Raw genomic sequence first — 26,142 nt, 5'->3', positions numbered from 1 at the left:
TTACCCATTTTTTTACTAAATGTGTCATTTAGTGCACCTTTGCTGCTTCTATAGTAATTAAGAGGGTAATCAGCATGCAGGTGGTGTTAATTTAATGCACATTTATTTGATCTGGATGTGTGAGTATTTTTGAAAAGACTGAGTTTTCAGGTATGTATTAAACAGTCCCAAGACAGAAATACATCGGCAATTACCTTACAGATACTACTGCTGCTCAACCAACTTAGAAGTCCATCTTTACATACTGACAAACTGAAAACATTCAAGACAGTTACAGCATCTGCATTTTGGTTTAGTTTTTTGTTAATAATGACATAGTTAACATTTATGCTGTGTTTACCTCATTTTAGGACTTGGGACCTGTTCCAGAAAAGAGGTCCGACAAACTGACTCTACAAAAGAAACTCTGGGTTTACTTTGAATTGAGAAACTCTTTTAGTTTTTTGGTGCTAGAATAGCTGCTTTGAGTTGTTCAATCAATTATTTTTTAACCCAAAATTGGGAACCACAATAAACAGCCATGATAAATGGAAATCCACCTGGATTCACCATGGCAACCGCTAGGAAAACGCTATCAATTATTTCATCCAATTGAAGCAAGACATTATTGATGAGAAATTCATAAGTACATAAAGCTGCTGCTGTTAAGGAGAGAGAAAGATCAGGGAAGAAACTTACAACCAGAGTCTACGTGGAAGTTGGACTCCATCTTTCTGAATATTTAACTTGATTACAATTTTAGCAGGTTGGTTAAAATATTGATGTGTAGGATGAAAGCTGGGTTTTACTTATGCTAAATAAAACCAGGGAAAAATAGAAGCAGGCAACTGAAAACAGGATAAAACATCCTTCAAACAAAAAAGGTATGTTACTAGACGACAATCTTTTTTTTTTTTTTTTTTTAACTGGCTAATAATCAAAGTGAATTTTCAAAGACTATTTCAATGTCTAATAACCTAAATCACCAACAAATGTTTTAACGCGCACACACACAGCTCCAAAAACAAAACAAAACAAAAGAAACAACTCAGTAACCCTGCCAAGGAGTAGATTTACTTAATGGAGTCAGTTACCATGGTAACAGATTCAGGAAAAACTTACCTCGCTTTCTGGTCTTCATCAACTTAGGGTTAACATACCAAGTTGGTTTGAGAAAATAAGTCATTAGTAGTCATTAGACTATGTGGTTAAATACCGCCATAAGTGAACCTGTGGTTTACTTTTCTCGTCGTGTTTTTTCCTGGGGTCGATTGAATACTTTTGCTAACAACTTATTCGCAGCTAACATAATAATAAACTTTAATTCTTGTCCTGAATAAAATGATTACATTCAAAGGGACGAAGATTTGATTAATTAATTATATCATTCTATATTATAGGTCATCAAGTAGAATCGAACAACAAATGACTAGATTTCTATTGATAGAGGGCGTTAAACGCACGTGCGTTTTTCCCCCCTGTTGTGTTCAATGGCAGGCGGGCATGATAATATCATACCTTTTGACTAATTGTAATGCTCTAAATGTAAACATAAATTGTAAATTGAATAGTAAGCAACTAGTAAAAACTGTGAAAAACACAGATAAGTTCTATCAATAAATAATATTTAAAAAAAAAAAAAAAAAGTACATATAAGCCTCCCTGAGCCGTCACCTTATCGTGGTGGAGGGGTTTGTGCGTCCCGAAGATCCTGGCAGCTATGTTGTCGGGGGCTTTATGCCCCTGGTAGGGTCACCCATGGCAAACAGGTGTCTAGGGGAGGGACCAGACCAAGCACGGCTCATCGACCTCTACGATGACGACCAACCTGGGCATGAATGTTCCCTAGCCCGGACGCGGGTTACCGGGACCCCCCTCTGGAGCCAGGCCTGGAGGCGGGGTACGAGAGCGAGCGTCTGGTGGCCGGGCCTTCGCCCATGGGGCCCGGTCGGGCTCAGCCCGAAAGGGTTACATGGGCCCCACCTCCCGTGGGCTCACCATCTGCGGGAGGAGCCGTAGGGGTCGGGTGCAGTGTGAGCTGGGCGGCAGCAAGGGGCGGGGACCCTGGCGGTCCTATCCCCGGCTGCAGAAGCTGGCTCTAGGGACGTGGAACGTCACCTCTCTGGTGGGGAAGGAGCCTGAGCTTGTGCGCGAGGTTGAGCGGTTCCGGCTAGATATAGTTGGACTCACCTCGACGCATGGCTTGGGCTCTGGAACCAGTACCCTCGAAAGGGGCTGGACTTTCTTCCACTCTGGAGTTGCTCATGGTGGGAGGCGCCGAGCAGGTGTGGGCATTCTCATCAGCCCCCAGCTTGGTGCCTGCACTTTGGGGTTTACCCCAGTGGATGAAAGGGTAGTTTCCCTCCGCCTCCGGGTGGGGGGACGGGTCCTGACTGTTGTCTGTGCTTATGCACCGAACAGCAGTTCAGAGTACCCACCCTTTCTGGAGTCCTTGGAGGGAGTGCTGGAGGGTGCTCCTTCTGGGGACTCCATTGTTCTGCTGGGGGACTTCAATGCTCACGTGGGCAATGACAGTGAGACCTGGAGGGGAGTGATTGGGAGGCATGGTCCCCCTCCTCTGAACCCAAATGGTGTTTTGTTATTGGACTTCTGTGCTCATCATGGATTGTCTATGACGAACACCATGTTCCAACATAAGAGTGTCCATATGTACACCTGGCATCAGGATTCCCTGGGCTGCAGTTCGATGATCGATTTTGTAGTCGTATCGTCGGACCTGCGGCCACATGCCTTGGACACTCGGGTGAAGAGGGGGGCGGAGCTGTCAACTGATCACCACCTGGTGGTGAGTTGGCTCAGGTGGTGGGGGAGGAGGCCGGTCAGATCTGGCAGACCCAAACGTGTTGTGAGGGTCTGCTGGGAACGCCTGGCTGAGTCCCCCGTCAGAGCGAGCTTCAACTCCCACCTTCAGCAGAGCTTCAACCATGTCCCGAGTGAGGCGGGGGACATTGAGTCCGAATGGGCTGTGTTCCGTGCCTCTATTGCTGAGGCGGCTGGCCGGAGCTGTGGCTGTAAGGTCGTTGGTGCCTGTCGTGGCAGTAATCCCAGGACTCGTTGGTGGACACCAACAGTGAGGGATGCCGTCAAGCTGAAGAAGGAGTCCTATCGGGCCTTCTTGGCCTGTGGGACTCTGGAGGCAGCTGATGGGTACCGGCGGGCTAAGCGGCATGCGGCTTCGGCTGTTGCCGAGGCAAAAACTCGGGCATGGGAGGAGTTCGGCAAGGCCATGGAGAAAGACTTCCGGACGGCTTCGAGGAGATTCTGGTCCACCATCCAGCGGCTCAGGAGGGGGATGCAGTGCTCCATCAATACTGTGTACAGTGGAGATGGGGAGCTGCTGACCTCAACTCGGGACGTAGTGGGTCGGTGGAAGGAATACTTCGAAGACCTCCTCAATCCTACCAACACGTCTTCCGATGAGGGAGCAGAGCTGGCGGACTCAGGGGTGGACTCTCCTATCTCTGGGGCCGAAGTCGCTGAGGTGGTCAAAAAGCTCCTTGGCAGCAAGGCCCCGGGGGTGGATGAGATCCGCCCGGAGTTCCTTAAGGCTCTGGATGCTGTGGGGCTGTCCTGGCTGACACGCCTCTGCAGCATTGCGTGGACATCAGGGGGCAGTACCGCTGGATTGGCAGACTGGGGTGGTGGTCCCCCTTTTTAAGAAGGGGGACCGGAGGGTGTGTTCCAATTACAGGGGAATCACACTCCTCAGCCTCCCTGGTAAGGTCTATTCAGGGGTCCTGGAGAGGAGGGTCCGCCGGATAGTTGAATCCCGGATTGAGGAGGAGCAGTGTGGTTTTCGTCCTGGTCGCGGAACAGTGGACCAGCTCTATACCCTCTTTGGGGTCCTGGAGGGGGCATGGGAGTTTGCCCAACCAGTCTACATGTGTTTTGTGGACCTGGAGAAGGCATTCGACCGTGTCCCCCGGGGGCTCCTGTGGGGGGTACTCCGGGAGTATGGGGTACCGGACCCCCTTGTACGAGCTGTCCGGTCCCTGTACGACAGGTGTCAGAGCTTGGTCCGCATTGCCGGTAGTAAGTCGGATTCGTTTCCGGTGAGGGTTGGACTCCGCCAAGGCTGCCCTTTATCACCGATTCTGTTCATAACTTATATGGACAGAATTTCTAGGTGCAGCCGAGGTGTTGAGGGGATCCGACTTAGTGGCCTCAGGATTGGGTCCCTGCTTTTTGCGGATGACGTGGTCCTGTTGGCTTCATCTGGTCGTGATCTCCAGCTCTCGCTTGAGCGATTCGCGGCCGAGTGTGAAGCGGCTGGGATGAGAATCAGCACCTCCAAATCTGAGACCATGGTCCTCAGCCGGAATAGGGTGGATTGCCCTCTCCGGGTCGGGAGTGAGGTCCTGCCTCAAGTGGAGCAGTTTAAATATCTCGGGGTCTTGTTCACGAGTGAGGGAAGGATGGAGCGCGAGATCGACAGACTGATCGGTGCGGCGTCTGCAGTAATGCGGGCTCTGCGCCGGTCTGTCGTGGTGAAGGAGCTGAGCCAGAAGGCGAAGCTCTCGATTTACCAGTCGATCTACGTTCCTACCCTCACCTATGGTCATGAGCTGTGGGTCGTGACCGAAAGAACGAGATCTCGTATACAGGCGGCTGAAATGGGTTTCCTCCGCAGGGTGGCCGGGCTCACCCTTAGAGATAGGGTGAGGAGCTCGGTCGTCCGGGAGGGGCTCAGAGTAGAGCCGCTGCTCCTCCGCATCGAGAGGAACCAGTTGAGGTGGCTCGGGCATCTGGTCAGGATGCCTCCCTGGTGAGGTGTTCCAGGCACGTCCCTCTGGGAGGAGACCCCGGGGAAGACCCAGGACACGCTGGAGGGATTATATCTCTCGGCTGGCCTGGGAACGCCTTGGGATCCCCCCCGCAGAGTTGGCAAATGTGGCTGGGGAGAGGGAAGTCTGGGCTTCCCTGCTTAGGCTGCTGCCCCCGCGACCCGACCCCGGATAAGCGGCAGAAGATGGATGGACGGATGGATGGAAAATGTACATGTGTGTGTGTGTATACACACACAGATGACAGAATTCTGAAGTTACTAGTTCTGAAGTTATTTTGGTATTAATGGTCAGGGGAAGGGTTGGGATGTGTGCATGTGTGGGTAACGTGTGTTTTTCAGTGTGAAACGTTTTATTTTTGTTGAGCATTTTGATATGCTTTTGTATGAAAAGTGCTATACAAATAAAGTTTGATTTAAAAAAAAATAAAAAAATGTATATATAGATATATATAGATATATATATATCTATATATATATAGTTATATCAGGAAGCCCGCGTTCGAATCCCACAGGGGACATGGTGCTAGGCAATTACATAGCTCCAAAATAATGTCATCCAGTGGGTCCTTGGGCAAGACCCTTAGCGCTACGGCGAATACCTCATGATGAGTGGACATAATGAAACGACATGCCGGCTCAGACGTCGCCCGGTTAAACAACGTCTGTGTCGCACACCGAGGAACCAGGGTGTGGTGATGAGCAATGGGCCACTGGAAAGCGAAATAGACAACACTGGACACGAGAAGCTATATAATTAGCAGGTGAGATGCAGGCGTGTATTGAGAAAAAAAGATAACAGAGAACATATTTTATTTGAACTTATCATTCTGAAATTCTCATTTCTGATATCAATCACCTTACTGAAATAAAGAATAAAATCTGAAATCAAAGATGACCATACTACATACAACATGGGTTTAATTGGTATTGTACTGTCACAAGGATAATCATTTTAGCAGTGGTATCCCATGTCTGTCATCCATTTATAAAAAATGTTTACGGCGTTACCCCAAAATCTGAAAATACAATCAAAAGTCCACAGAACTGTTACAAAACCAATTACATCTTATGTGGAAGTAAAAAGAGCACACCAACAGCAGCAATGTTAGGTTTACCTTAACACAGTTGTTATATATGTAGTTGTGTGTGTGAGGCTACAGATCTTATTTATCTTAAAATAAAAAGAATGAATCATCTATTTTATACAGCATCTTGATCCAATTCAGGGTTGCAGGGTGAGAAGAAATCAGTTTACTGAAGGATACCATTATAGGCCCTCTGTAAGAGGCCAACTGTGGGATATTAGCTGTTTAATAAGGCAAAATGAAGCATCTAAAACAGAAGCTGTGGAGAAAGATCTTCCCTAAAAGACAGGAATCATGCGTTTTTAGTTGTCCGGTGTAAAAGTAAATGGTCTGACCTCATTTACAGCTTTAAGCTCACTTAAAATTATTTTTCACTGTAACTCATGGGGATAAGACAGATTTTGAGGCTGGTATGGTTGAACCTGTGTTTCTGGCTCTAGTTTCTGCTGCTGGGGTTATGTGGCGGTGGCGCTCCTTCCACTGGTGCCGAGCTGGGAACTGAGAGCAGCTGACCACCATGCATGCGTTCATTGGCGCGCAGCTGGCATCCATCCTGAAGCATCCGGATAGCTATCCTAGCAATGTTGCGGGAATCGTCCAGGCCACAGTGAGGACGGCCTTGGTACTTCATACCAAGTTTCTCCAGCATGGTGCTGAGCTTTGTCTGTGTGCGGGGCACCTGGAAGAAAATTCATTTTATTTAGCACATACTTAAGTTTTCTGATGTGAGGTGTCTGATAAAACATTCTTTCCAGGTCTTTTCAGTCATACAAAACACACAGAAATGTAATTTGACTTAAAGCGCCCAAACTATTATACGGATTTGAATTAGATTTTAACCACTTTAAATACTAGGGTGTGACTATATGCTTCTGTCCCGATTCAATTTGATTCGATTCAGATTTTTATGGAGCCGATTCAATTTAAATTGTGATTCTCACAATTCTTCAATATTGCTCATTTTTGTAGATTAAAAACAAACAAAATGTCTAAGACTTTTTTTTTTCTGCTCGCCATTTTTCCTGATTTCAATGAGGAAAAAACAACCCAGTAGCCAGACCATCATTCTGCTGCTATAATACCCATGAAGACAAATAAAAAGATCAATAAAATCAACAAAAATGACACTAATTTTATAATGTATTATTTTTATTTATTTAAAAAATATATCAATTTTTTAAAAAACAAAATAACTGATTTTAAAATTGTGAAGCAAAAAAATCCCAATTTTTTATTTTTCAATTTGATTTTCCCATCTCTATTAAATACTGCAATATTTTTAAATGCCGGTACACCCTGGACAGCTCGCCAGCTGTCCAGGGTGTACCCTGCCGTTCACCCAAAGCCAGCTGGGATAAGCTCCAGCTTCCCCGTAACCCTTATTTGGATTAAGCGGTTTGGAAAATGAATGAATGAATGAATGAATGAAAACAAAACATTGCATTTTGTCAATTTGAGATTGTTTTTTCCTCACATAAACTTTTATTGATTTTAACTGATCAAACAAAACTAAGTTATTTTTTAGTTTAGGGTTTAAAAAAAATCAATTGGTTTTTAGCCGTTTGACTGCTGCACACATAGTAAACATAATAAACATAATAAAATTCAATGAATTCTTAATTATCACACTGTGAAAAGGGGCTCTATTTTAAAATAAATGGATAATATTTTTAATCTTTAGAAGGGCAAATATTTGGAGGGACATATTTCTATGCATGTTTGAAGGCTCAATAATGTGCTCAAGATTAATTTAAATCCATGTTTCCTTGATAACATTTGACTGTTAAAAGCTTCCTTGACATTTGTAACATAGATACAGTGACACCAACATTGTTTGTCATGTGTACATGTAATAAATATTAAACAGGAATAAGCTTGTAGAATATTCCCTGAATGGGGTATTGGCATTCAAAGCCTTTACAGAATATATAGATTTTTATCATGCTTGCATTTAAATTTAAATGGATTGTTTGACTGAAAAGATGCTAAACTTACTTTGTAGAAGTTGCCATAAGATTTTCTTATATTTATCCACTTCTTGGCAAACTGGGGATATCTGATCCGGCTAATCCGACACTGGATGTTCAGAAACTTGCTCATATCCCACGCTCTACAAAGAGATGTTTGACAAAATAAGTATAAAAATACTAAGAAGAGACACAAATCCTGCAGCAGCACAGACGCGAAACACACCCGTCAGTCAGAATGGCATATTTGTACTTTGTCCCGAGCTCTCGCTCCTGAAGCCAAGCCACGACTCGCTGTAGGACTTCTGGAAATGGATCTGCTTCGTCCACATTTTTCTGCAGTCCAAAACAAATTATTTCTGTTAACTTTTTAATGACACACTGTTATCGACGAAGAGTTGAAAAGTGGAGGAACTCTTCCAACCTGAGTGATTCCTGTCAACTTCACGCAGAAGTCTGAGAGCTGTGGGTTCAGCACTGGTTTCACATAGGCTTGAAAGGTATCCACCTGCATGGGAAATGGAACCAGGGCACATTCAACGATGGAAAGTATTCTTTTATAAAAAGAGAGGAAAAATCCTGCCTCAAATGGAAGCTGGACTCACAATCTCCAACGTGTGAGTGTTGATGAGGACCATGGGGAACTCAATAATTTCATGAAGGAAGCCTGAGGGATTATCCTCCTCACATGTTGCTTCAAAGTCCACCACACAAATGTAGTCATAGTAGGTGTCAGTGGCCCCCCCCTCCGCTGCAGACTGCATCAACTTCTGCTTCTTATAATGGCTCTTCAACCTCTTCTTCATCACATCCTTCACTCCTCTTCATAAATACAGAATATAAAGCGGCTTTCAAATAGTCATCAAAATCCAGGACATGATACATTTTCTTGATTTAAGTTTAATTTTGCGCTACCAGCAGAGTAGCCAGGTTTAGTTGGCATAGTTAGAGATAATAGGAAGACCATACCTCGTGTCAAGGTTCAGCTCTGCTAATTTGATTCTCAGCTCCTCCCGGGACATGCGGTTAATGTGTCCATTGGCCAAAGCTATCTCTTTATAAACTGGATGACTGAAGTCACCATTTGACTGCGATGGGGGCACCTCTGAAGCCGATTCTTCCTCAGGACATATTCTGCTGCAAGGTTTTTCCTGAAAAAGAAATATGCTGTTCGTTATGCGTAACAGAAAAATTTACATGGACAACCACAATCCATTTAAAGCTTAAAATAATTAATTCACTAGTTGACACTTGACCAATATTGGATTTACAAGGCCTTGCATAAATATCAATTCCAAACTTTTCCAATGCACAAGCACCACTGAACTTTCAGCCACAGTAAAACTGGTCTCCTCAGAACCACCTAACGCCATTAACAACAGAACAAAGGAGACGCTCAACACAACCTCAAAGATTTTTAATAGCTTAAAAGCACATCAAAGAGAAGAAAGGTAAGGGGAAAGAAGGCTTTTAGTGGTGCTCCGTGCAGGAAAACGCGGGTGTATCTTGTGCAATGGTCTTTCGTGAAGCGTAATGACGTGTAAATTCCATGTTGCACATACTTAAATAGTTTTAAGATGATGTCAAAGGAAACAGGAAATGATTTGGTTGTTTTGGCTCCTCTGATCTCAAAGCTCTTCCTCAAATTTGTCTTGCATCCTTGTTGGGAGGAAGTAAATGCAAGGAAACAATGCAAGTAAAGGATGTGAGGCAGCAAACTCGTGTTATCAGCTTGGCTTATGTTGATAACAAAGACGGAGCGAGAGATACACAGTGAATTGACTTTATTTAGAAGATAGCAAAAGTAAAGGGGCTGTGGAAATATGAAATGCCATGTATTGTGGAAATTTTATGTTCTAACTTATATTTTCATTTATTTTATAATCCTCAGCATATAAATTTCTTATGATGGCTTTGTGGGCTTTCTGAAAAAGTCATGATGAACTTAAGCTTAGTTATGTCTGCTTATCTAACCTTACAGACATGGATTATGCGTAGAGGCCCTGAGATGTCTGCATTCTGACATCTGGGATCTGAGTGAATAATTATTAATTATTTAGTGAAACTGAATAAGATGAGATTGAAATATCGAGCTGAGAAGATTGCCAAGAAAAAGGATGGTATTTGTAAACTTAGCTAGTCCTACCTCTCAAGTGCAGCATGTTTAATAATAATCCCAGCAAATTTCCCCAAGATAACAAGGACAGAAGAAAACCACATTGGCATCATGATAAAACGCCATGTGATGTTACTTTGCAGAACATGAAAGATCCCTCCTATACCACTGCATCTATCAATTAGTTTGTATTAATATGGTGTTTAAATACATTGGTTTGTCTCAGATGATTAGGTTCCTGTTCAAGCAGCTGATGTCATATGAAAACAAGCAATACATCCTTGCAGTAAAATCTACATTATTAATGGAAAACCCAACCCAAGCATCCAGGTCTTTATACTTTTGTCAAATCTTTCTTTCCAGAAGTATCCAAGTCTATTTTTCTACACCAACTCAAATGTCAACAGCTTAGAAAGACAGTAAACTCCTTTCTGAGTCTAGAATAAGTCTACATGTTTAAGGACAACTGTAAATGGTTTTTATCAAACCTGGAACCTCAAACTTTGGTCCTTGAGAGCCATGGTCTGGCTTCAACATTAATTTAATTTAAATCAAGTGTATTGAAGCAGAAATAAACCAAAACCTGCAGGATTGTTGCATTGAGAGCAGGATTTTAAGGTACCCTACCTATGCGTTTGAATGTTTGAAAAGGTAAAAACTATGTTTTTCGGTTTGTTTGTTATTCATTTATTCATTATGCGACAATATAGAGCTACCTATACACATGGGAGGATAAAATATATTTACTTTAACCACCCACCAGATTTTCAGCTCAGTTTCCCATTTATTTAACCGGAGTTTAGATACAAAATGAGAGTAAACATAGCTACTGTATGATGCTGCTTAACCCAGAAGATGTGCACATTTTAAACTGCATTTCAAATATTTGTAGCAGCTGACACTAACATAACAAATCCTTAAATCCCATTGACACTTTTGATTGAAGGCAGTCACACGCATCTAAGTTTACTACATTTACTTGACTTTTTTTTTTACTGGGTAAACAATATGTCAGACATGAGATTGTCAGCATTAAGGCAAACGCAAACTCGATTATTTTAAGTGTGTATCACTAATAAATCATAAACAGATTTTACAGTTTTTTTGGTTTTTTTTTTTTAATCAATACTAGCTATATAAACATGGCAGTATCAATACTTTGACTCGGTGCTAAATGCTACGTAAACAAAACGTGTCAGGGTCAAAGTTAAGACAACCAACCTTTTCCGCTTCTTTTTCGTTAGACATATTCACGTTGACGTCCTTAGCGTGAATGTTCTCCTTGATTTCTTCCATTTAAGTTGAATCTTTTTAGAAAAACTAGTTAGCTATTTTAAATGAAGCGCATTTATGTAAATAATGTTGAGTTAGCTGAAGTTGCTAAAATTAGCAAACAAGACGCCAAACATTCCTCCTCCTTTACTTTCTTATTCCTCGCAGCTAAAACGCGAAGTAAAAAAAACCATCTATGTTTAATTAACCACTTAAAGTTGAAATATCTCAATTATTTTATTAAGTTACAGCTTAAACGTCTGTAAGCTACCCTCCGAAGATATTAAACTTAGTTTTATAGAGATGGACAAACAGTTATGACTGTTTCCGCTTTGCGCCAAAACAGCTGCGCTCACTATCGCCCCCTGGTGACCCGGATGTTTGCTTCCACATACTTGACTAATATGCGTTTGGCTCGTCACGGATGGGGTTTAATTCACGTCGGAATGTGGGATTTTGGGAGGAATGAAATCGTGTAAATCTATATGTAAATTCAGTTTATGAATGTATACTTACATTGGATGAAATATATACAATATTGATATCATATATTTTATATATAATTTTGTTTAAGGATGTTTTAAAGAAACATATGTTTTCAAAACATTTCAGGTACCCCCTAGAATGCCTTGAAGTACCCCCAGGGGTACGCGTACCCCCCATTTGAGAAACAGTGCTTTAGACCAGTGTTTTTCAACCTTTTTGAGCCAAGGCATACTTTCTTTCACTGAAAACTCACAAGGCACACTGCAAACCTTTTTTTTTTTCATCTTTTTTAAAAGAAGCCCATATTATTAATATAAAGTCATCTTGTCAAACTGTCTTGAATAGAAATAAGATGAACACAAGAAAAAAGGCATTTTATTATCTTTCACCTGGGCCTCTTTGGAACACAGAGATGCTATTTAGACCAATCTGGTGAAATTGGATAATTTCTCAGAGCACACCTGATGATCTCTCACGGCACACAGGGCCGGATTAAAAATGCACAGGCCCCTGGGCCCAGAGTGTTCCAGGGGCCCACTTCGACATTGTGAAAATTGTGAATGACGCTCTTGCTCTACCAGTGGTGCCAATAGCGATACAATATACTGCTGTGCAACTATGTGGTTTTTATGTACATTTTGTTTCATGTTCAAACTGCTGGGATTTGCCCTGGGGTTGGCTCCAAATGGGCCCCAAGTGGGCAGATGTCCCTGGGCCCGTGGGCCCATGATGCCCATTGGATAATCCGGTCATGACGGCACACTAGCATGCAACACTGCTTTAGACTAAAAATTATGGAAGGAGGGAAATAAATGTAGCACTTGGTTTTACTTGGTGAAATTGATAAATGCATTCGCCTGCTGTAATAAGGAAAAAGCTAAACATACAGGTCATTTTTACACTTTATTCATTTTACACTATTAAGATTCTCAGCATTGTGAAAGATATGCAGCCACACCAGCTTGTCATAAACTCCACATGTTGATCAATGGCCTGGTTACATTTTAAGGTGGAATGGCATCCCATTTCTCACTAGGAGTTCTTGAGCATCAATCAATATAGTTTTTTTATTTTTTCTAATCAAACAGTTCGACCAAGCTGGCTCATTGATTGACTGGCAACCTGTCCAGGGTGTACCCTGCCTCTCACCCAATAATTGCTGGGATAGGCTCCAGCTTCCCCGTGACCCTAACTTTGGAGTAAGCATTTTAGAAAATAGATGGAGTACGGCCCAGCTGATCTCACAAGATGTTGATGTCTGTACTCTCAGCATGCGTTTCCATCCACTCCCCTTACAAACTGTGCGGCTATGTGATGATCCTGGTTCTCTGGGGGACAGCGATACCATTGACCTAATCTAACTCAATCTGGAAATACGGGATCCATCACTCCAGAGTCTCATTCCAATATATCTGTCTATGAATAAAGTGCCAATCGGGCACCACCACCAGGAGAACAAGCCACTTATTTTGGTTAGATTTAGTCAGCTTTGTTACTCCTTCCACAGAAGAATGATCCTTAAAAGGTATACTTTGTTATAATGGTGGCTAATTAAGCTTTCCAATTATGCGTGCAACTACACTAATTGCTATCAATAAAGGAGAGAGATAACTGATTAAATCCGAAAAATTTTCACAGCATTTATACAGTTCATATCGCTTATGTAATATTAACTACAATGTGACTAACTTATTTATTACTCATCTAGATCAAATAATTTTTAAATATGATTTTCCCCAGTCCATTATTGTCTTTTTAAATTAGTTGTTATTAGTATTCTTAAATTAGAAAAGGTTGCACACAATCTCAGTGGTGGCAATATTACTGTTTTTTACAAGGAGAGAAAAATGATGTTTTTCTATTTAATATTCTTTATTGTATTATTATTTATAAATAAATAAACTAAACCTTAGTTATGTTTGATTATAATTAAGCCTTAATGCATTAGGGGGAGAAAATATGCCTATTTCAAAACATAATCTGCAAACAGGTTGTGCAAAAATTTTCACAATTTGTTTCCTGTATTTATAAGCATAGATAAAATGTTTTGAATATTGATATTGCATTTTTACTTTTAATTCACTGAATACACATAAACACAATGTTTAAAAAAATATAAGCAATCAATTAAAATTTTTTATATTTGAAATAAAATGATTTAGTAATTCTTTTATCATCATGGATGCACTGCTTAAATCTGACCGCTAGGTGTCGTTCTTTGCTACATTAATAATTTCTTTACACTAACCAACCATTCAATTACAGACCTGTTAGCGTGAGATTAAGATCATTTTATCATTTTTCTTCAGAAAAAGCAAATAAATACATGTGATATTTTAAAATGGGCTCCTCCATCACATATGCAAGTCGAATTGGTATTACTGAAAAAAAAAATTGGTCTATGAGAAGAAATATTTGTATATCACTTTGCATTTACATGATAAAAAAGGTTTTTCTATGTCAGTTCAAGTTAAAGTCAGATCCCTAAAAAAAACAAAAAAAAAACCACCTGTGGCTTGGATTTAGTTTAAAGCAAGAATAAATCTTTTTCCCTTCAACAGGCAGCGCAGCTGCTGTCAGTAAAAGTAATTTACTCTCATTTTATTTATGTATGAAATCCTTATGATGCCTTCAGAACAGTTTGATCTTCACATCTTCCCAGTCCCAGGTGGATGATGTTCTCTATAATGTATGAGAAGTAAGGAATAATAAATAAATAAAAACATCATCTTAGAAAAACAAATATTTATTTTATCATTCGAAAATAAACGTGTTATGGAAAACCCATAACCAGCAAGTAAAAACAGAGCAGAAATTGAGACTGAGGACATGTAGATGATGTCTCTCCTCACAGAAATAGTGTTTGGGATAATTTGAGAAAGAAAACAACCTTCTAATGCAATTAAATCACATTTTCCTTAAAAATCCCATTTTTTTTGGCTTTCTTAGAAGGGAAACAAACATGAAAGAGTCACAACAGAAAAAAAAAACAAACAGCTTTGAAAAGGCATCAGTCCCATTTCACCCCCTTTTATCATGATGATGATTCAGGGTTTGGGAGATCGGAGCTACATTGTTCAGTTCTCTCCACTCTGTGATGCTGCTTTCAAGTCACCTGGGAGAAACAGATGCTACTGATATTCTCTTGTTGTAATTTCCAGGAAGTAAATGCTGCTGGAAATAATGAAATTACAGTTAGTATGTTTTATAGCTGCAGCATGGCAGCAGTTTCTGAGCACATTTAATCTGAAATAAATCACATCCCAGCTGTGAGGAGATGCTGAAATGACGTATTAACATGTACAGGAGTGATCAATCTAACACATTAAAACAGGTTGGCATCTTTTTTTTTTGTTAAAACTTCCGTTTTTCCCATTAAACCTGAATGCAGCACAGCATCAAAGTCTTCACACAAGTCATTTTGTTCATGTTACCTCTTAAAAAGGCATTTTAATGAGTCAAGCATGCTTCCATTTATACCCCCCCCCCCCAAAGTTTTGGATGAAGGCTGCTTCATCCAAAACTTAGCAGTATTTCTCCTTCCTCACAGTTTTTGCATGTCGATTTACAAACCACATTTTTCCTAAAATGGCTTTAAGGAGTAAATTTTACCTGAAAACACAAATATGGTTGTTTGCCTGTATTAAAATCCAACAAACCACCAAGCAGACGAACAAGAGGCAGATTAAAAGCTATCCTGGAATTAATCAGGTTGACATTTTGGGAAAAAGTCGCTTTTCTTTGCTCATTGAGAGTAAAGCAACCAGCAGGTGACAGCCTGGCATCGATAAAGACTGGAAGAAAATGGGAGTTTACAAAAAGTAATGAATTCTTAATGATGGTTCTTTAAACCATAAAAACAATTATAAAACTATTTAATGGATCCAGATAGTGACTGCTTCTTTTAAATAAATAATCCCTCATGTGATGGCCTGTAAAACCAGAGAACATTTCACTGATTTAGAAACTAAACCCGGCCAGTTCCAGTGAAACTTTAACCAGCAGAACCAGCTGGGAAGCTGTTCACCTCTGCTAATATCTAGAAAAAATAAAAACTAGTAGATTTTCAGAAGCTGTTGGACGTCACACCTCTGCCATGTCTGCCATCACAGCAGGACGCTTTACAACCAACAGACACACTTCTTTTCGTCTTTGTTAGATCACAAGGTTTCTGGAAGCAAGCGTTGAAAAATGTTTGTTCTATGAAGGAAATGCTGAATCAGAGATTTTTCAGCTCTTCACAACAATTTTATCAGTAAACTAAAGGCTGGGTTTTATTATCCTCAGAAGCAGGTCATCTTTCTCCATCTCCTTCCAGTCTGACAGCTGCAGGCCTCCCGGCTTTCGCCTCACATTTAGCACAGACATGAAAACGCCCAAAGCCTACTTCCCCCAAATGTTTGACTATAGCATAATAAAACACAGCGAAGACACACAAGAAGGCATACGTTACACGAACACAAAGAAATCCACATTCAGACTGATTGAAAACTATGTGTGTCTCAGACACGGACAGAAATGACAATCACATAAATTTGTAGGTACAAACACAGTACAAATCAACCTTGAGGTGAGTGTTACTCACAGCTCGCTGGTGTACACAGAGGCATTCAGTGTGTGTTTGAAGCTGATCCACTGAGCCTAAAAACAGCCAGAGTGTGTGTTTGTAGGTGAGAGGTGCTGCTATAACACACACTCTTCCCTTTAAGGGCAAGAAATGCTAACACACACATATGAGCCCAGTTATCTTTTACTGGGGTTACCAGAATCTCGTGGTGGAGACGAGAGCGACTGGCAGCTGATTCATCTGTTATTCGTCTAACAGATCTTCCTGTAGTGGGTCACTGTTCACCAATTTGTCACATTGATGTTTAACTGTGTTAACGTCTATCAGCTGTTTGAGTGGCTGCACAGGTCCAGGGATCTTGTGCAAGGCTACAAAATAAGCTCCTCCCTGTCGCCACGATGACAATTGTGACCAGGGTCCGGATGAAGTTCCCGCTCCTGTATCAGTGGGGGAGGAGCATTCGTTCCAAAGCGTACTGCAAATTTTCCCAGTTCTTCCACAGCAGCACCAGCACAGACACGCCCACGCAGGTGAGCGCCAGGTGGAAGCGGCTACGCAGCAGCGGCGCGGTGAACTTGGCCGCCGTGGAAACGCACACCAGGATGACGGTGACAATGGCCAGCATGATGTTGATACATTTTCCCAGCAGCACTTTGGCGTCGGTGTTCTCCAGCTGGACCGTCTGTTGCTGCTGCTGCTGCTGCAGCTCCAGCTTGGACACACGAGTCTGGCACGACTCCAGGATCTCCTGCACGCATGTGCGCGCGCGCGCGCACACAAACACAAACACACACACACACACACACACACACACACACAAATCAGGTTAAAGATCAGGGAAAAACTGGAGAGAGCAATGAGTCACAGGGGGAAGGGCAGCGAAGCCAGATTAGATATGAAATGACATCAGCTGCAGTGGAAAAAAGGAGTTTGCTCATCGTAGAATAAATGAGAAGACGCAGCAGATTTCTCTTAACTGTGATGATAATTATAAATTATTATACCATGGTCTGGCTGAATACTCGATTCTGATTGGTTGCAGGGTGTCCGTTAAAAAGTGATATAGGACACTAGTTAAAAAAAGTTCCGTCAAATAGCAGAATTATTCTAAATCATTGCGGTGGCGTAAACGCAAGTTGGTAACCGTGGCAACAGAAATGTTAGCAACAAAATGGACAAAACAGAAAGCAGAAAGAATATCTGTGAAGACTATGTCAAACAGCGGCCCATGGTTACTAATGAATCTACCTGATCTGCCCGTTTTTAAGTTATTTTATTTTTTCAGGTTAATTTAGACCAGGGGCATCAAACTCAAATGTACAGTGGGCCAAAATTTAAAATTGGACAAACGTGAGGGCCAACATTAATATTTATTGAAAAAAATCTTCTGAATATGATAATAAACCGCATTTAACCTCGGTGGCAAAATCCCGTGTAATCAGCTGCTGTGTTTCTGCTCAGGCTCTCATTTGAAAATGCTTGTTTTTTTTTCTCTGGGTTAACAAACTTTCATCATGCACTTTTTCACAAACTCTCTCTCATTGAAGGGCTTATTTTGCCACATCTGATGCAGTAGCTTCAAGTTGCTATGACTACTGTCTACAGAGAAGAAGGTCCTGTCATGATTGACGCACCAAACCACCAAGGGGTTTGTAAAATTGCAGCACATGTGCTGTATAATACTGGCAGTTAAGCTCTTGTAGTCATTTAGTATTGCCTCGTTAGCCAAATACAATCACACAGTGGGCCAAAATTGGCCCGCGGACCAGAGTTTGACAAATTTAGACCATCGGTTGAACAATAACCAGAGTAGAAAAGGGAGAAAGGCATTCAGATTTTTCCATGGCCAAATTTTTCTTATGTTATAATAGAAACCAACCATTAAACATCCTCCCCATATCATTCATATTGTGAAGAAATATACATTTATAATATACATTTTCAGAAAATCTCCATATTTTATTGGAATCCGTTAAAAGGAGGGGGTGGCACTTCCGTTCAACACTCTTATCTATCAGGCTCGATCACCTGATGGCGCACCGTGCACACAAACTCACATTCATACACACTGAGATCCCTAGACCACAAAGTCACACACATCCCGCAACACTATCATATTTCATCATCATCATCGGTGATTTGTTACAATAGTATCTGCTGCCGAACGAGTTGCAGGTGTAGGATACCTTGGTAACACCACAACAAAAGACATTAAATAGTCCCCTCAGCCGCTTCTTATTAAAAACATTATTTTAACAGTAAAAACAACATGAGTAATTGATCTTATATTATTTCCTTTGTGAGGAACTATGGCATAAGCTGGATAATGTCTTCCAACGTGTCCATTATCAGAAATTAATGCAATTTCTGATAATGGACACCTCGGAGGGCATTATCCCTCCCTTAGCTGTCATGTCAGACCACTGTAAAGTTTAACTTCATCTTTAAAACCATTTTTCTTTTGTGTGAAACAATTTGAGTTGCAGTTATGCTTGAAAAGGGCTGTAGAAGTAAAGACTTACTTTGTACGTTTGCTTTACTCCTTTGGTAAAATGTTGCCACTTCTGCTCAAAGTTTTGATTGTTTAATGTCTAATGTCTAATTGTCTAATGTTGACTCTTGTCTTTTATGTTGCTTTCTCCCAGTGTGCTGATATCCAGTAGGTGTGCATGGGGCTCCATGAATTCATATACTGAATATAAGTGTGCCTTTGGATGTAAACAAATCAGAAGGACCGAGTTAAGATTAGAAACTTATGTAATGCTGCTTTAAATCTTAAACTTGTACAAAAATTACAGTTTTTTTAAAATTTACTATTAAAAGCAAATCAAAGAAAATCTTATATCTCTGCAGAAAAAAAAACAGTCAAATGATAAATTCATCTTGTCTCAATACAAGCAGCATAAAGTGGGAGGTATTTGTTTGAGATAATGTTGACAATAGGAACATTTTGAGGTTTTCCCTTTAGTGGAATCTGTGACACGAGATTTTCCAAACTCTGAGTTTGGAGTGTGACACACATTCACAGTTAACAGAGTTTGGATCAGCTTAATGCAACAACATTCAACTCAGTCCAGAGAGTTGCATTCATTTTTCACAACGAGTTTGTATTGATGATGGGAAAACAGGATTTACATGTTTCCTTTCTGCAGCACACCTGATTAAAATAAAATAGCATGTTTTCTAGTCATGCATGAGTCTGTTAATAACTCAATAATTTGAATTATGTGTGATACATCAGGAAAACATTTGATACCTGTAGCGCTCCGTCAGAACCTGATCTGCTAATGTCTGAAATAAAGTCAGCTCTGCCTCAGCTGCACTCTGCAGGGATCCAGAAGCCTAATTCCAGCATCTCTTGAATGTTTCCTTCGTCACAACGTAGCCTGAATGCACTGACCAACTGGTTCTGGAGAGCAATGGCTTAAACCATCACCCGAAATCCTCAGGTGTTCGAGCAAAGTTGGCAAACAATAACAATCCCATCCACATAACTTGGAGACTAGTGAATCTCCAGATGTGTCAAACTCAGTGAAAAAGAAACAGATGTCACCTGTTAATAAGCAGGTGAGCAGAGCACCTTATCTCGTAAAAATAAGACTTTTTTTTTAATGATCTTGTTCATTCATAAAAAACGTTTCTTCCCCCAACTGAATTCAATAAGCTCCTGTCGCACTGTTTGCACAAAAAAACCAGGAAAAAAAGTCTCCACTTTGCATTAAAGTAAGTGGTCTGTAGAAAATCTGTAATAAATGTAATCAGAGATTATTTCAAATGTTTTGTAAAATAAAATGGAAGAAACTCAGTTAAACTGTGGCCGTTTCTACACAAACAATGTCAGCAGAGCTCAAAGTATTAGGACTAAGCAGCTGTGTAGCCTTAAGAAAACAACTTATCAGTAAGGCTTAAAAAACAAACAAACAAGCAATTCAATTTACGAAGGAGCATACAGACAGGACTCTGGGTCATGTGTCCTCATGGGTCCAGATTTACCCCGTTCCACAGTGCAGCGTACGTCCGAGTAAGAAGAGCAGCAGATTAAGAGCTGCAGCCATCAAGCCTAACGTCCACTTTTATTCATTTGGTCGGGTCACAGTTCAGATGTATTATCTGCCCAAAAAATGAGGTCGGCTGAAAACGTGGACGTGAAGAATGACCATATTTTTCCACATCCAGTGATCCTGGCCATGACGCTGCAACAGTATGGTTCAGGCGGCGTTTACACAGTAGTCTCACTTTCATTGTCTTAAAGCAGATTAATGCAACCCTGGATGAAAACACAATCTATGACATGGCAGAAGTAAATCAAAATGAAGCATGGTGAATCCAAGCTGTACCAAAGTTAAACGGTGGAGCACAATGAATGTTTTTGTAATTTCTTAACAGCCACGAAATTTTCAATTAGCACAAAGCTACTAAACTCTCCAAAATATTAAGTTTACCTGTAAATTTAACCCACAAAATGTGTTGCAACATTTTACCTGTGTGTTATATGCATGCATATCACACAAACATATGTTACCTGAATGTCCCGGGCTCTCTCGTAGGCCTGGTAGGCCACCTTCTCCTCGATGCTGGCCAGTTCCTGCTTCAGATTACTGGTCTCGTGCTGGTGAAGCTCAGTCAAGTCGTTTAATTGGTCCTCCAACTGCTCATACCTGGCAGACGGACGCCCACGCGCATGCAGAGTAGGTGGAGGCAGAGCATGGAGGAGAGAGCGAGAAACAATGCATAATTGAGTGTGTGCGTGGGCACCAAACAGTACAGCAGTTTATCTGCTGCTGCAATTGGGAAAACATTTGCCATTGGTTGACTCAGCAACAGTGTGTGAGCTCTGCCGTCTATTTTTGGAGCGCAACATCTTTTAATTATGACCTTTAAACTGTCAAGAACTTGTTAAAGCTCATGGAGAAATAAAATGTCAGGAAAATTACTGTCATTGGTCTCATCTTTAATACATACTACAGACCAAGTCTTCATTTTTAAATATTTCTGGCTTGTAGGGGATGTTTAATCTTATACTCATCAAGGAAGTAGTCATTTTTAGTATTGAATAAACTGTTGGTTACTTCTTTTTTCTGTTTGCGAGAAGAGAGTGAATGTTGTGCGTTCGGGTGGGTAGTAGCAGCAATTAGACATCACCATATTTTGAAAATTTTTTTGTTATTTTTTCTCTTAAATGAATAGTTAAAAATGTAGATGTTAATTCCTTAAACAGAAACAGCATATTACAAGACTAGATTTTTAACTTGAACCCTTTCCTTTTTTTTCCCTGAGCATTTGTGAGGATTTAGGTGTCTAAACGGCAGATTTTTCCAGTCAGAATTAGTGAAGAAGCAGGCAGGGAGAAGCGATCGGCCTTTGTTAAGCGCGCCACAGTCCGTGGCGTGTTTATGAACAATAATGAGCTGCTCTCGAGGCTTTACAGCAAAGGACCAAAAGTCTGTTTATCTCAGACTCATCTATTATTTAGATGAGCTCCAGAGTCAGGATTGTTGGTACTTTTTTTAACACTTAGATAAGCAAGAGCCTAAAAAAAGTTACATTTTTACATGATGCTCATTTAGTGCAATTTGTTTGTGTTTATTGCCAAATTTATCTGAATTTAATTAGACTTTTCTTTTGTTTATTGTAGTTGTTTATTTATTTCCTTTTATACTTCTTCTTTCTGTGTATGTCTTGAGGTTAATCTTTTCTTTTTTTGTCTATATTTACAGATTTTTTTTTTTTGTAGTTTTTAGCTGTTATTTGATTTATTCTACGTCAGTATTTTGTGGCACAAAATGGAAAAATAAAGTTAAATAAAAGAGACTAGGGGAGAGATGAATCATGGAAAAGGGAGGAAAGGCAGCCTTGTGACTCTTTTGACGTCCTAAACTAATCATTTACAGTAAGTTATTGTAACAGTGTGGGTTTGATTTGCATATTGATGATAGCAAATTCAGGTTCTTTTACCAAATCAATACAGCTAAAATAGAAACAACAAACTGAGTAATTCATAACAATGAATTAAAAGCTGCTACCTGAAACAAGATGAGTGTGTTTGACAAGATTATTCCTCCATCATCTTCCTCTCTTGTGCTTACCTGTATCTTTCCTCCTGCATCACCTGTGTGAAGTAGCTGTAATCTCTTTTGAACTGCGTGTTTAAAGTCTCCATGTCATCCGCCAGCTGTTGCTGTGCCTCCCTGATCTCCCTCACCATGTCCAACACCTCCATCAGACGGTTATTAGAGTCTGACCTCCCCGGACCGCCAGACCCCGCTGCAGATCCGCCTGCAGGGTTTCCATTTGAGTCAGCAGAAGCCGACGTCCCGGTGGAGCACTCGTCGTCACTGTGGTACTTGGTCGCCTTGGCCACTGTTGTGGCGCTGCCGCTCAGACCCCTTGCGCCGCTATCCACCTGCAGCCCCGACCCCGACTCCATCGAGCTCTTTAGGTGAGCGATGTTGTCGGCACTGCCGAACTTGTTTCGGATGAGGTTGGCAAACTCCCGCGACTTGTTAAAGAAGAACGGCGGCGAGAGCGACACGCCTGGTCCGATCGTCTTCACTTTGTCCATTGCTGGGTGTCTTCCGGTGCTGCTGACGTCCCGCAGGCTGCCCTCCTTGCTGTGGGTCCCCGACTCTTTGCTGCCGCCGTCTTTTTGGCTGTGCTTCCCGTTGGTCTCGCTGTCCTTCATGCGGCGGTGGTACTGCTCCAGCTTCTTCTGCAGCCGGGTGATGTTCTGCGCAGACTTCTGGTTCTTCTTTTCAAAGACCTGACGTATCCGAGACACCTGCTGCTTGTCGGCATTGTTCACCAGCTTCAGGTACTCCGCGACATTCTGGTCCCGTGCTGCCTGCTCCACCTTAATCTGCTCCGTCACCTAAGGTGGAAATAACAGGGATAGAAACGGATTTCTATGAAAGCAGTCTCAAAAAATGTTAAATTATTTAAAGATGCACCGATTGGTCAGCGCGCAGTACTTTTAAGACAGATACTTGCAAGCAATGCTGAGGTTGTGAGTTCAAACCTCACCTGGAGCACATTTAGTGATGCAAAGGTCAGCGTGACCTGGGTCTGCTCTCTTCTTTAGGGCGGCTGTAGCTCAGGAGGAAGAGCAGTTGTCTTTCAACTCAATAGTGAGGGGGATCGATTCTAGGCTTCCCCTGACTGTGTGCCAAAGTGTCAAAAAGGCAATACCTGAACTCTAAGACCTGAACTCTAAGTTGCCCCCCAATGTCCCTATTAGGGTTTGTGTGTGTGTATATATATATATATATATATACACACACAAACCCTAATATATATATTATATATATATATATATATATATATAAGTTATTGTTATATATATATATATATATATATATATATATATATATATATATATATATATTTATATATTTATATGAAGCAATCTGAAACAACATGCATATATATATATATATATATATATATATATATATATATATATATATATATATATATATATATATATATATATATATATATATATATATATATATATACACACACAAACCCTAATATATATATTATATATATATATATATAAGTTATTGTTATATATATATATATATATATATATATATATATATTTATATGAAGCAATCTGAAACAACATGCATATATATATATATATATATATGCATGTTGTTTGTATGTATATATATATATGCATGTTGCTTCAGATTGCTTCAGATAAAAGCCTCTGCTAAATGACTATAGAATAGAAACATTTGTAATATCCTCTGGACTACTCAGACTTTCACCAAATGGAGAAACTTTTTAAATCCATGTTAAAAAAATAAATAAATAAAAAAAAAATCAATAAGATTTCTTTTCTCATGCATTTGCACACTAACTTTTAATTAATTCTGCTTTTAATTATTTTGATATAAGATATAATTTTATTGTGATATTGCTATTTGTGTTTTCTTTTATGCTTTTTTTTGTCTGTTTTACGCCATTTGTAATGCTTTTAATGTTTCATGTAAAGCACTTTGAATTGTCTTAAACATAAAAGGTGCGATACAAATAAACTTGCCTTGGACTAAAAGTTGAAAATAAACTGTGGCGAATGCCTGCATTGAAGTGGGAAATCATCAACTGTAAACAGAGAAAAATGTGATCTAGCTGATATTTTGACCTCTAGAAACACTTCAGTTGACGGATGTCAACAAAAGGCTGTTTCGTTTTGCACATAAGGACCCACATGATCTCAACTCCTGCTGATCTGCTGGTGATACTGGCGTAAATGCAGTTATGTCTTAGGCAGGTTTATTTTGTTGCACATTTAAACATTAAAGCATTACAACAGGGTGAAACGAGCATTAAAACAAACAAAATGTTTAAAAGAAAAAAGTGATTAAATAAAGAGAGGGCATAAAAAATGCTTTAAATAAAAATGGCAGTGTGAGGAATTAAACTTTACTTTGATAAAAGGCTGCAAATAAAAAAGTTTTAATCTTGATTTAAAACAGCTGAGAGTTTCTGCAGTTTTCTGGGATAAAACCTGAACGCTGACTCTCCATGTTTGGTTTTTACTCTGGGAACAGAAAGTAGACCTGTTCCTGATGACCTGAGGGATCTAATTGGTTCATAACAAACCAGAAGTAATGAGGGAATGAATAAATATGGGGATGACTGTACATGTTGAACAGCAATGAAGACTTGGCGAACTCCACAGATTATTTTAGTTTACTCAGAAATATAGTTACCTATAGACACAAAGTCGTCCCTGTCCTTTAAATAAAACTTAAACCACTTAATATCTGTGCCACTGAGTCCTACCCAGTTTTCAGCCGATCTGCAGCCGAAGATGTTATGGTCGACTGTGTCAAATGCAGCACCAAGATCCAGTAGTACAAGGTTGTGATGTTGCTGCTATTTGTGCTTAAGCGGATGTCATTTAAGACCTTAACTAGAGCAGTCTCGGTGCTGTGGCGTGGCCAAAAACCTCACTGTAGACATCAGAACAGTTGTTATAATGAAGCTTAATAAGAAAGGGGAGGTTTGATATGGGCCTGCAGCTGCTGATGAGGGACGAGTCTTAAGGTTTTCCTTTTCAGTAGCGGCTTGATGACAGCTGTTTTTAGGGCCTGAGGGAAGACACCTGAAAGCAGAGTCTGTAAAATATCTGAGGACATACATTGAGAAATATTCTTGGCAAACCCTGTTGGGAGGGCATCAAGACAGCAAGTCATAGCAAAAGGCTTTTTGACTAATTGGAGAGAAGGTTGTCATGTAGTTTGATTGATAGATTGATAAATACTTTATTCATTCCCAGGAGGGAAATTCAGGACATTTAATGGACGCAGCGAGGACATAAGTCATGCTCATAGACTGTATATAAAAAGATAGACGGAGCCTCTGTGACGTCACCCATAGGTCTTTTTAACATGGGAGTCTATGGGGATTTGCTCTGTTTTGCAGCCCCTAGTGGATGAAGGGAGAACTGCAGTTTTATGCACCTCCGTATAGGCTTCACTTTAACCGCCGGAGGTTGCTGCTTGGTCCTGCCCCTGGCCTGGAAGCACAAACTGATTGTCTGATTTTCTGAATTTTGTTGCTAAAGAAAGAAGCAAACTTACTACAGGCCTGGTTGGACAGAAGTTCTGAGGATACTGACACGAGGATGAATTAGTCTGTCTTCAGTGACAAATAAGGCTTGAGCGTTATTGCTGTTTTTAGCAATGATATGATAAAAGAAAGATTTTCTTTCATTTCTGAGCTCCACATTATAAATCCTAAATCTCTCTTTATAGACTTCATGGTGAACCTGTGGGGTTTTTTTTTTCCCACAACCTACAATCAGCTTTCCGACATTATCGTTTTTCAGCTCTGACCAGTCTGGCATT

The 26,142-nt window shown here is 40.6% G+C and overlaps 2 protein-coding genes across 2 annotated transcripts in view; both read right to left on the bottom strand.

Annotated features, from left to right (window-relative positions):
- Positions 1 to 5,650: 5,650 nt before the first annotated feature.
- On the bottom strand, positions 5,651 to 11,527 carry eri1 (exoribonuclease 1). The gene is made up of 7 exons (XM_079262844.1): positions 11,176 to 11,527; positions 8,808 to 8,989; positions 8,444 to 8,660; positions 8,263 to 8,346; positions 8,065 to 8,174; positions 7,867 to 7,981; positions 5,651 to 6,550 (listed from the first exon to the last, which is right to left on the bottom strand). Exons 1-7 carry the CDS (start codon positions 11,248 to 11,250, stop codon positions 6,308 to 6,310), a joined length of 1,026 nt encoding a protein of 341 aa, XP_079118970.1. The 5' UTR covers positions 11,251 to 11,527; the 3' UTR covers positions 5,651 to 6,307.
- Positions 11,528 to 15,254: 3,727 nt separating this feature from the next.
- Positions 15,255 to 26,142, bottom strand: part of tmcc3 (transmembrane and coiled-coil domain family 3) — a 34,671-nt gene continuing 23,783 nt past the window's right edge. Inside the window, exons 3-5 of the mRNA XM_079263232.1 lie at positions 22,366 to 23,147; positions 20,802 to 20,937; positions 15,255 to 17,027 (exon numbers count right to left, since the gene is read on the bottom strand). Coding sequence (XP_079119358.1) covers positions 16,722 to 17,027; positions 20,802 to 20,937; positions 22,366 to 23,147 — 1,224 coding nt within the window. The 3' untranslated portion in view covers positions 15,255 to 16,721. The remainder of the gene's footprint in view (positions 17,028 to 20,801; positions 20,938 to 22,365; positions 23,148 to 26,142) is intronic.

The sequence above is a fragment of the Telmatherina bonti genome (assembly GCF_933228915.1).
Source record: "Telmatherina bonti genome assembly, chromosome: 23".
Classification (NCBI taxonomy): domain Eukaryota; kingdom Metazoa; phylum Chordata; class Actinopteri; order Atheriniformes; family Telmatherinidae; genus Telmatherina; species Telmatherina bonti.
Note: the sequence above shows the minus strand (reverse complement) of the source record. Positions and strands in the feature narration are given on the sequence as shown.

Bases quoted from the DNA above. Each gene is read 5' to 3' on its own strand.
- eri1 (XM_079262844.1), bottom strand. From the start codon at position 11,250: ATGGAAGAAATCAAGGAGAACATTCACGCTAAGGACGTCAACGTGAAT. The intron at 8,661-8,807 runs GTATGGTCTTCC...GTATTTATGAAG, and splicing joins GAGCTGAACCTTGACACGAG to AGGAGTGAAGGATGTGATGA. The intron at 6,551-7,866 runs GTAAGTTTAGCA...ATTTTCTTCCAG, and splicing joins CTTATGGCAACTTCTACAAA to GTGCCCCGCACACAGACAAA.